At 28.8% G+C, this 12,316-nt stretch overlaps 1 protein-coding gene across 1 annotated transcript; it reads left to right on the top strand.

Annotated features, from left to right (window-relative positions):
* The first annotated feature begins 4,374 nt into the window (after positions 1-4,374).
* On the top strand, positions 4,375-10,747 carry LOC112600921 (glutathione S-transferase 1-1-like). The gene is made up of 6 exons (XM_025348274.1): positions 4,375-4,483; positions 7,685-7,826; positions 7,905-7,963; positions 9,358-9,499; positions 10,222-10,386; positions 10,463-10,747. Exons 2-6 carry the CDS (start codon positions 7,686-7,688, stop codon positions 10,604-10,606), a joined length of 651 nt encoding a protein of 216 aa, XP_025204059.1. The 5' UTR covers positions 4,375-4,483; position 7,685; the 3' UTR covers positions 10,607-10,747.
* Positions 10,748-12,316: the final 1,569 nt, after the last annotated feature.

The raw sequence follows: 12,316 nt of genomic DNA, 5'->3' as shown, positions 1-12,316 counted from the left end.
TCAGTGCTATTTACACAAATATCACTACCATCGTCGAATAATAATAGCATTTTTAGAGGATAATAAGTATTGACTTCTTGTAGTGTCATCTGGGTTCTGAATAATGTAAAATAAAATTGAGCGAATGGTTTTCAACAAATATTTTAAGATAATAAATAAACTTGTGAAGTTTAAGGTCCATTTTAGTTATTCAAACCGTGTTTATATATTTATAATTCTTATTTGAAAAATATTGGCGCCGAATTTACAATCGCTCTAAAAGTAATGGGTAACAACTTCCTTTAAAAGATTAATTATAAAAATTAATTTTGATGGTATGTTCTTATTGTTCCTAAAAACAGTCCGGTTGAGGAACTAAAATAGTGAGAAGGGTCTGTTCGAATTGATCCACCGACATCAAAATAAAAACCTAAATTGTACCATGGGAGAGAAAAGTCCCATCATACGCGGGACCGGCTTGCCGCTCCGGATATGGTTCTCCTGAAGGTTGAACTTCGGCTGCTATGTGGTGGTTATGGAACGAGCGCAAGTTAATAGGAAAATCTCCGTACCTATGATCCATGCCATCTCAATTCGTAAAGGTACGGACCCTAGGGCCATAGACGACCAAGGAAGGTAAAGTCAGTATCCAACCAACCCATTTCCCCGTGGTCCGTGACTAGCATACATTGCTAACATACGGTCCACGAGACTGCTGACGAATAGACCTACGTGTTCCTACAAACATAAAGAAAATATATTGTAGAAAAATAAAATTATACGAATATTGTATGGAGTGTCATTAAATCGTCTTAATCACCTAACTTATCTAGTCATTTTCGGGTTTTTACGATTAGTTTTGCACTATACTATAGCTGTTTGTTTTCGATGCGTCATTTTTAATGACGTCATATTTGCCTATACTTGTATGATATAAATATAATGCCTGCCATGCTCGCTCTAAAGTATTTTTTTATTTAACTATATATTATCAATACATTAAATTGTGTATACTAGATATATAATATATTATTTTGTCAATACTCAGTGATAATAAACTTTTTCGTATAATACTGCGCCAGTGGTGATACGTATTTATATTACTTACGAGTTACGAGTATGTGTACAATATTATACATATATTTATATTGTATACATGTCTGTCATGCAGTGTATTGGCTATCCGGTTGTAAAATGTTCAAACAAAGTTAAGGAAGAAAACATATTTTTCGTAATTTTATTATTTGTTATACTAAAAGCTGAGGAATAGAGCCACTGAGACTGAAGATAGATATAGTAATATTTAGAATCAAAAAGTCACATTGTTAAAATTATACACAAGTATATAATAATAAATTACACAATGGTGAATTATTATCATTGTTTTGGACTTGAGTGATATGCAATTTGATATTACACATTTTAAAGAAGATACTCGACGGCGTCAGTTGTCGATAACTTGATCGAGCCTGAAGGCGTCATTTAATATTATCTTAGACCGTTCCATGGATGACGCACGGGCTATGCTAATGTTTGGTCATTCATTTAAATATGTGTGAAATCGATAGTGTGTCACGTCTTGAATTAGTTATATTTTTCGATTATTTGTTATTAGTAAGTTATTACATATTTGCATACTTCAAAAAACAAATTAGATGTGTTGTTAATTATTTATATTTTATAGACAGGAATAATATATAGTTTAAACGTAAAGTAAGGAAATTATTAATATAATAGTAATCTATTTTTTACTTCACAAGTTTTATATATTCTTATTCTTAAAAAAGTGGAATAATGTATTAAAATATTATTGTATACATATATTTATTATTAATCATAATTTATTATCATCTCAGTTGTTTACTATTTATTATTATATATACAGTGGATTTTTATTACTGTACTTAAACATTGTTTTATCTCACTCTGCAGAATGTCGACAAAAGTATATTATAGTTTTATATTATAAGTCTTTGTATAAAACTATAGTCATAATTTATGACCATTACCTTAAAATAGTTAATATTAAGTATTCTCTGAATTTGTTATGATACATATTAACGAATAAAATATTTCATCATTTTACATAACTAGATATTAAGATGAATTATAATACTTTTAAGTGGTACACTGACGAAATAAACAATTACCTAATACAAGTCAATTGTTTATGTCACTTATTATGTATAAATATTAATAACTAAAGTCAACATAAAAATATCGTTATCAAGTAATGTTTTTAATTAGAAGTTAAATATCAGTATTATATATAAAGACATTTTTAATAATATTATGTACAATTTTAAACATTATAATATGATGTAGATAATTGTATGTATAATAAATAATAATATTATACGATCATAATGCAGAAGTCTTATAAATACATACACGTTTCCGCACATGAACTCTCCCCACAAATAGTACTACATGTTATGGAAACTTGAGATTAATTACGATTTTTTTAATGTATTTTTACTGTATACGAATGAGTATTTTAGGTAAGTGCGTTAATTTATTGTCAATTTAATATTTATTGCGTGTAATCGTAATATAATGTGCACAGTATAAGTGTAGCAAAACCGTTGGCAACAAATAGGTATATGAACTCCATTCGTCCCACGGCTGGTCTCGGAAACAAAGTTCACCACAACAACAAAAGAAAGGCGTATACACCTACCCATGCATAGTAATGATATATATTTAAGTACAAAATACGTGGTTACATAAACTGCGTGTGTAGCGTGCGCGTTCAGGTGTGCGTTTATACGACAACGATAACGCGACCGTCCATTCGCCGATCAATAACGTCGTAAAAACTAAAAAGTATATCCAAATTATGGGAGGAGTGCTGTGCGGGTATGAGACTCGAAGGCCTTCGGTCACGTCGAAATTGATAGGTTATAGGGTACACCGCAATCAGCTGTAGGGCATAGTATGACCGAATACTCTGCATAATATATCATAATACATTACAATGACACTTTTTGATGCACATTTTTGTTGTTTAACTGTTAAAGTTATCGCGGGTACGTTAAAAAAAAAATAGCGTGATGTGAAAAATAAAACGATATACATCGTCGTTTTTCCCGACATCGGAGTATAGTGATAGGGATTTTTCGTTTCATTTTATGAATTGTTCCTTTAGTTCGCCGATAATGATATTAACATTTCCCAGTCCACTGACCGGTGGTCCGAGACTTAAGCTGTTGTCATCGTTCCGACTACTTAATAAATTAAATATTAAATATTTTAATATATTTAATATATTATAATTTTATTAGTACGTGCAGATGTAGTAGGATATTTTAATTTACAAAAGCTATGGTACATTTGTTAACTCTCGGCCAGTGAACATTTATCGTCTAAATTTATTTTAAATTCAAACGACCAAACCTATTATTTACTATTATATCTATTAATTAATTTAATACGTAAATTGCCTAGTATCTATTAACTATAAGCTATTATGCATTAGGTTATTAACCATGAATAATGCTGTCGGCTAAAATAATTACTATTGGTATAGAATTTTGAGTTATAGCTACATTAACCAATTGAACGGAGGACCGATAGAACGAATACAAGAACGTTCGGATGAAATAATTTCTCTACTGGACTTATTCATTTGGAACGATTTGTTCGCGAACGACCCATCATTACGCCCGCACATTCGCCGATTCGGGTATTTTATTATGATCACTACAATATAAATAAGTATGCTTGCCCGATATATTAACAATTTAGTTGTATTATATTATAATTTTTAATACAAAACAAAAAAAAAAAAAATCCACTGGATTTCCCGCGACCTTCAATCCGTTTGCAAATAAAAACATGTGCCTACCATATCGATCATATTGAACGTGCATTTTTCTCACCCATTTGACGGTTTTATTATTATCACTGTATACCTACGCGAGGGTATAACTGCAGTGAGTGGGTAATTTCAAGACGGCGTGTAGGCCCGTCATCGTCGTCCCCGACTTGAACTTTCCGGCATCGCCCGTTCGATCAGCGGTGGCTGTTTTTTTTTACGTTATTCCCACTTTGACAATTTAAGAAAAAAACCGGTGAATGATACACATACCAGATCATTTCCTCCTTCTCCTTCTTACTTAGTCAAATTTTTCCTTTCACTGTCATAATCGTGATGACGTGTACAATAATTGTATTTTACACAGCGAGAATGAATCATATGCAGGAAAACAAAAAAAATAAAATAAAATAATTATTGGAATATACGAGTAATAATATCGGTAGGAAGAGATTAATATATTACTATTACTAAACTGTTGTTGGTAATACATATTTATAACACTTTTGTGTACATATAAAATAATGACTTGATATCAGTGGTGGGGATTCGGCGAGGTGGGAGAAGTAGCCGATAAATATAACCTGCAAGCTGGCACCGGCTTTGAAACAGTCAGTCAACGTACTCGCCACTCGTTAATCGTGAAGATTTCTTTTCTGTTTTCAAAACTCAAACCAATCGATTCAGGTAAACCTAACTGTATTAATACTAATATATAAATATATATATATTAATTGACGTACGAATATTATTGCTATTTGTTACTGTTATTCTTGATCATAAAGACAGGTCGAAACGTAGTTGATTAAGTATTATTGCGTTTAAATAAATTTTGAATCTCATACTTTTTTCTGTTGATTTTTGGATTTGTATCAATTGAAAAGATTTCCGCGAAATCTCAGTAAATGGTTATATATCGTTATTCGAGTTATACATTTTTGCACTTTTCTGAGAAATTGCATGTTGTCATATCAATTTAAAAAAATAATCTTTTTACTGCACATTTAAATTCTTCAAATAACTTTATCGTAAAATACGTGCACTATCCGGGGTTATCAATCATATATAAAAACCAATACTTTTGTTGTATGAACTAAATCGAATGAACCACAGAATTTACAAAAATTATATAAATTTCAAATTCCATGCTGTACTTATGACATTTTTTCAAAATTAAAATTTCTAATTATTTTTTGGGATGTATGCTATTTTTTTACATTTAATTTTAATTTTATTTAACACTTGAGAAGTGGGAACCGAAGAATCAATATTGAAGACTCTTCTCTTTAAAAAATATGTTGGTTACACCTAAAATACTTATTAGAAAAGAGTTAATGTTACGTGTTGTGCCTATAATTTAATATAATAAAGCTATAAATGGATTTCATTCCTTTTCTTTTGTGTTTTTAATTATAGTGTAGTATTTTATTTATTTTTTTGACCGTGGGTTAGCGATGCCAAAAATACTAGGTTGTTATAAAAAAAAAAGTGAAAGGACTCTGCATTCGAGGCCGTACTCGCTCAACGATAATGCCGACATTTGGCCTTGGATTTTATTTGTTGTCAAACAAACGTAAAAATTATAGTTTAAGCCACAATTATTATTACTGTAGCAATACGAATTATTTAGACCTGCGGGCATAGTAAAATTACATACTATTTCTATCTGCTGATATTATTATAATGCTATCAGAACAACAAATAGAAATACTTTATTTTTGTTTAATATTTCGCCAAGTAGTTGAATGAAACCAATAAAAGTTTACTAAATTAGATTTATTTTGCTTATAAAGTATTTTTTGTTTCTACTGAATAACGCGAATGAACGTCTATTAAATTTTGTTTAAAAAAAAATAATGGGTAAATTATTGTCAACTTTATTTACATAAAATTATATGCGTTTTTTTTTTTTTTTTTTTGATTTGAGTAAAAAATAATAGATGTTATTATTACTGGTTTAAACTCTATTAAGCCTAACAGTCAAAATATAAATAGCTATAAATCAATTTTGTGTTAGAAGTCCTTGGAGACCGAAGTTTTATTGTACCTTGAGTTTATCCTTAGTGTCCTTGTTTGTACAAAATCATTTAGAATCATTTAGTATAAGTTTTATATTTAATTATTTATTTATTTGAAAATATTTTTTGCGATGATAATTATAATATAAATGAATATAATATTTTAATACTAAATTTTTGGGGGTTAATCCACGAATTCTGATGGTCTTTTTTTTAGCCATCTGGTAAAATATACGGTATAATACGTTTAATTAATTTACAATTTTGGTAGGATTAGAAGTGTTAGAATTGGCAGTTTTAAAATAAATAGCTTAAGTGTATAATATAACATTAATTTATATCATGTATCGTTTTGTTTTAAAATATACGTTATAGTGTATTGTACAAGTTTTAAAAAAGTCCAGCTTTTTTCAGCTAACATAATTACATGTGTTTTTCCAAACATAGTCTTCAGTGGTTAAAAAATTCGAACGAAATTCATCGCATTCAGTGACTGTACAACGGGCATGGTGCAAAAATGTGTGTACCGCTTGAGCGTTACTGTAATTATTAATTTATTAGGACATTACATTTTATGTGGTGTCTCCATCTTACAAATGCATAGCAGACCAAATTGTTTGTTCTGAATTTATTTAATTCTGGTATGTTTAATAAAATAGTACATTTACCTATTATCAAATTCAAAAGGAAGAATATAAACTAGTGAACCTCATAGGATTTTTTTTAATATTTTTGTTTTAAAATAAGTTATAAGCATTTTAAAATGTACAAACAATTTAAATTTTTAAAATTCTGGATAATAGATAAATTCATTGTAATATTAAACATGACAGAGTTAAATTAATTATTCAGGTACATTTGTAAGACGGAAAAACTGTGTGCGGGTGTAACATACTAACGTACTTTTAAAGAATATTCTGAGAGTAACAATTATAATACTTTGTAAATGTGAGAAAAACAAAAAAAAAAAGTCATTAAAAAATTTGAAAAAATAGCTTATAATATTATAATCTCTTGAAAACTGTTGAATCTTTGAGTTTGTTCGGAGAAAACCTCAGAGTTTGCGTGTAACCGGTTATTATCTCTATCATAGTATCTGTAGGTAGTATGCTATATTGCTATAACTTGTAAGGTCAGTACACTACACCGTGTGCATTCCACTGCAGAAATTCCGTGGTACGTAACTATATGCTATATAGGTATATTGCACTATATCATATTATATTACTTACAGATGTTGTAGGATTTAGTGAAAATAAAATAAAACTCGATACGTTCTACTCGTACTGAATTTTCATATATCATCGCAGTGGCGTTCTCACGTATTTTACGGGATATTTCAATAAGGAAACAATAATTATTATTCGTAAAATAATTATTAAGTAGAACCCCAAGATTCGTGACACGCGATGGAACGGATGTATTTTTATTGTTGTTGTGCGTGCACTTGTGTCATCTTATTGATGCCGGTCAGATTAAAAACACGAACGTTATAGGGTCGTTCTAAATATTTTGATGTTGAAGAAACATTGAGTATAAAAATATAAGTACTTGGATACTAACTTATGAGTAATATTTGAATGTCGTTTATGGTAAGACTATTTGGAAAAACAATATTAAAATGCATTAGATGATTAATTTATCATATAATATTACCCAGAATTTACCCACCTATTTGATATACTCGTAAATTCATTGTACAATGACCGCAATTTATGATTTTATTAAAAGTAATTTTTAATAATTATTCAAAATTAAAATTTTTGTCGTGATTTGTTCTTGTTTATTATATTATAAATACATACAATATATAATTCCTATACAAATTAATGTGTTTTAAAAAAAATTAATTTTAACAATATTATTGTAGAATGCCGATCGACTTTTACTACACTCCCGGCAGTCCGCCATGCAGATCTGTTTTGTTGACCGCTAAAGCTTTAGGTTTGGATTTGAACTTGAAAACTCTAGATCTCCACCACGGTGAACACATGAAACCAGAATTCATCAAAGTAAGTTTTTGATACAGTTGTTTTATTACTTTGTATTGCATCTATGCTACAGTTATAACTGTAATCGTTATTTTACAGATAAATCCTCAACACTGTGTACCAACATTAGTGGACGGTGACTTAGCTTTATGGGAGAGGTAAGTTAAAGTTATAACTTGAATATTATAATATTTATTAGATAACTATTCGGGTTACAAACATCGAGTTATATTATAATACATGAAATAATATATTTGGTTTACTGGGTCACGCTAATTAAAAAAATAAAAATTCTTCCGGTTTGTGATAAGATAATATAAGTTTCTCTATATTATTAATATATTATTATATTTTTATTTTTTTATTTTAGAATTTCGATTAGTGCTATTATATTAATGTAAAAACTAAACATTTTAATCTATACACTTAATTATCTAATATTGTTTATTACTAAAATAATGATAGATATATTATATTTTATAGATTATTGAAGCCTTATTAAAGTCATTATAAACTTTAAAACTTAATTTGTCCATTATTATGTTAATTTAATATTACAACATTTTATGGGAGGATTATGTATAAAGTATGGATTTAGTCTTATATTGTAAGGCTCTTTGCATATTTAAAACCTGTAGAGATGCAGTGAAATTTATGTGATAATTTATGCGATAATTTATTACATATGACTTATAAAATTAATTTTACTTGAGTTAGGTTTGATATGTACATATTTCGCAGTTAAAATATTACTTTATTTTCAAAACTGTAAGTTAAGTAAAATTAATTTAATGATTAGTCAGTTATAAAGTTTATAATACAAGTCATGAGAAATAAATTGTATTCTTTTCTAAAATAATTTAAAAAAACGAAACTACAATAAAATCAACTTAAAATTTATGAAATATCTAAATTCACAAGCACATGATGTTATTCTATATATTATAATATTATTAATTACACCTTAAATGTATAACTTAGTTAAAAATAGTATTACTTATCGTATATATTATAGATGGTTTATTTTGTTTAGTTAAGCTCACGTTTGATAATAATAAAAAAAAAAAAATGTATTGAAAAGGTTATTGACTAATAACATCCGTTTTCACTCTTCCGGGTATATACAACTACGTTACAATATTAAAAATAAATATAGACATTTTAATGTAATTTTGAGTATATAACATATACAGATCACCGTAATTTGGATGATATTAACTTTAGAAAGGATTGATTTGTTCCGGTCGACTTTTCACAATATTTCATTATGTCAATAGTATATAAATAAATTATGTAATACATTGGTAAAATAATATTTTTATTGAGCTGCTTGAACAAATATTTTTGCAGTGTAACCGATATAACGTTGTGATTCGTATCCGTCATTTCCGGAAAATGATCATTCGATCTTGATTGTAACATTTTGATTTGGTATAATATATATATATGGAAAAAATGGTTTGCTGGGAGGAACAGGCATAACATATATTATTAAAATAATTTAATAATCAATCAATAATTATATGTTTTTTAATTGATGTTTTCATTATAGCCGTGCAATCATCGTGTACTTGGTTCAAGCTTACGGAAAAGACGATTCGCTATTCCCTAAAGACCCGAAGAAGCAAGCGCTGGTCAATCAAAGACTGCAATTTGACGTCAGTACCCTGTATCCGGCATTCGCCGATCAATATGTGAGTACACACTTACATAATATTATAACGACCAATTATAGTAACGGTTATTAATTTATCGTAGTCGTTTGACGCGACGACTTCCCGCGCGGTGTCTTTTTCCTTTCGTACGCGCACTGAATACGTTGTATACATTATTAAATGCTCTATTCTACGCAGTGCACTAATATTTAAAGTCTACCGTTATCGCCCATCATATTGAACCGTAATACACTTTTAGGCTTGTTATAATAGTAATGACCAGGATTCCGTAGGACTAATGGTCTAGTATGGAAAATTAATTAATTAAAATAAAAAAAAAATTAAAGAAATGGTTTTATTACCCATGAAATTGGATTTTGAGGTCAATATGGATATTTTGGTATAATCAAACATTCAAGTAATTTCAATTTTAGCGATTCATTCACAATTGACACGAGTAAATATGTGAAAAATCGTTAAAGTATAACTTAAGTTAAAGTTTGAAAACAATAATTGTTCACATTTGATTGTTTTTTACCTTTGTACGTATCTTTCATACTACCTTGATAAAGTGATATATTTCGTTCAAAAACAGTATGCAATAATCATTATTAGGTTCTCAATCCTGCTAAGTATTACGATTGATCTCTCTTTATAGTTTATTATATAGATACAATAAAAATACCTTATCAATGCATTAACTTTATATTGTTATTAAGTTGTTGAATTGAGACTTAAATGGATTTTTTTTCATTCCACAGTACCCGTGGATTTTTGCCGGAGTGCCGAAAAGCGATGACAAAGAGAAGAAAATCCACGATGCGCTTGCATTTTTGGAAATCTTTCTGGGATCCTCTGCTTGGGCTGCCGGTGATTCAGTGACTGTGGCTGATATTGCTTTGGTTGCTTCCATTTCAACTTTTGAGGTATTTTTAAACGTGTTTTCTTTTTTATACTTTAACTTGGGTACAAGTTTAACATGAGTCTTTTATATTTTTTCAGGCTGCCGGTGTTGACTTGAAGAAGTATGCGAACATCTCCAAATGGTTTGAAAAGTGCAAAAGTACATTGGTGGGATACCAAGAGATCAATCAAAAGGGAATCGATGGTTTCAAAATCATGATGGCCAACCTCACTAAGAAATAGGTGTTTGTACTTATTTGCGTTTATTCCGAACAAATTTAGTGTTTCGTGTTTTGATTTCACCATTTTTGTTTTTCTCTGTTCAATGGTATAATACTGCTTTTTACAAATTTTAAATTATAAATAAACACTTTTTTTTACTTATGTACGATTTTTATAAGTATATATTCGATAGTTATCACTGAGTGGTTTGAAATCATAGTTCAAACTTATAGACAAAAAAATAAAAAAAGAGAAATAATAAATCCAGATTTGTATGGCCTAGACATATTAAATATATTCTAGCGATGTATTATTTGGGTATCGATATCGTTCTATAAATGATATATCAATTATCATATCACGATATCGAACTCTAATATCATTATATAGGCATTATAAAAAATTAATTGACGATAATGTTTTACACTCATGATAAATAGTTTTTATAAATTTATTATTTTTTGCTATACTTCCTCAATAAAAAAAAGGTAAGGAGCCACAGTATTTGTGGTAATCTTTTTACTTGAAAATGGGTTAACCAAGTTTAACTACATTTTATACGAAATCTAGTATATTTCTAACGATTATGAGAGTAATATTAATATATAATTATCTATTAGTTGTAACCAATGGAAACCATTTAAAAAAGCCAAAATATATTCGATTTTCATGCATCAAAATACTGTAACGCGTTTTTGTTCGTTTGTACAAAATTACCACAGCCTTATTAAAAGTTCTGATTGGAGGATTGAATAAAAAATTATTATAATAATATAATAATAAAAACAAATGGCTACTTCTACCTTTTTTCTATACACTCTATAGTATTGGTGATTTATGTTAAATAGTTTGAATTGATTTGCTACCAAAATATAAATTAACAGAAAAAAACCGTTAAATTTATTTTTATAAATATCGATATCAACATCTAATATCTACGTTAGTGATTAGTAATCAGTGATTACTTATTTCATTATCGGAAAATTAGTTGCTATCGAATCGAAGTATCATTATCGTTATATGTCGTTGATACTTAACTAACAATTTTGTCAAAGAGGTGTCCATAAATAAAAGGTAGATAAATCATGGAAAACCGTGTAAAATAATCGATTTTTACGGTACTATGTAATATTATGTAATTAAATCGACACGTGTTCGTTTTTGAAAACTCTCAGGTTCATAATTATTTAATTTTTGGAAAACCAACAGCTAGAAACCACTATCCTGTTTGTTTGGTTCAAAGGTTTTACTCATTCTATACACCGTCAATTTTCTAGATTATGCCCAGCAGACGCATTACTGTTTTATTATATACGCATGTTGCCGTGGAAACGACTATTACATGTTATTATATCTTCTCACTCAGCAGTCTCTATCTTTCATTCTCACTCTTTCCTCCGTTAACTTGTTATACCTACTGAACGTTCAGTATATCTGCGTTACATGTATTTGTTAAATTTCTGTTGGCATAATTTCTTCATTATTTATATACTGCGTAGGCTGTGTGCAAAACGATTTTTCTCGTATAAATTATATATTTACAAGATTTTCTAACCGGAAAAACGAGTACTGGAGACGTCTTCACGGCGAAGATTTTTTTGATTTTTTATCGACCAATCGTAGGTGAGTTTATTATAACTTATAAATAATCAATGTACATTTAAACGGTTTTTTCAACTCATCACGATATACAATGATTGTGTACGATTGACAGACCAAAAAAAAAAATCT

This window comes from Melanaphis sacchari, unplaced genomic scaffold (genome assembly GCF_002803265.2).
Source record: "Melanaphis sacchari strain LSU unplaced genomic scaffold, SCAv2.0 Contig73_pilon_pilon, whole genome shotgun sequence".
Taxonomy (NCBI): domain Eukaryota; kingdom Metazoa; phylum Arthropoda; class Insecta; order Hemiptera; family Aphididae; genus Melanaphis; species Melanaphis sacchari.
Note: the sequence above shows the minus strand (reverse complement) of the source record. Positions and strands in the feature narration are given on the sequence as shown.

What these genes read in the sequence shown, in the direction of transcription:
- LOC112600921 (XM_025348274.1), top strand. Translation starts at nt 7,686, where the DNA reads ATGCCGATCGACTTTTACTACACTCCCGGCAGTCCGCCATGCAGATCT. An exon ending in CGGCATTCGCCGATCAATAT is followed by an intron (nt 9,500 to 10,221) that starts GTGAGTACACAC and finishes TTCATTCCACAG; the next exon opens with TACCCGTGGATTTTTGCCGG. An exon ending in CTTCCATTTCAACTTTTGAG is followed by an intron (nt 10,387 to 10,462) that starts GTATTTTTAAAC and finishes ATATTTTTTCAG; the next exon opens with GCTGCCGGTGTTGACTTGAA.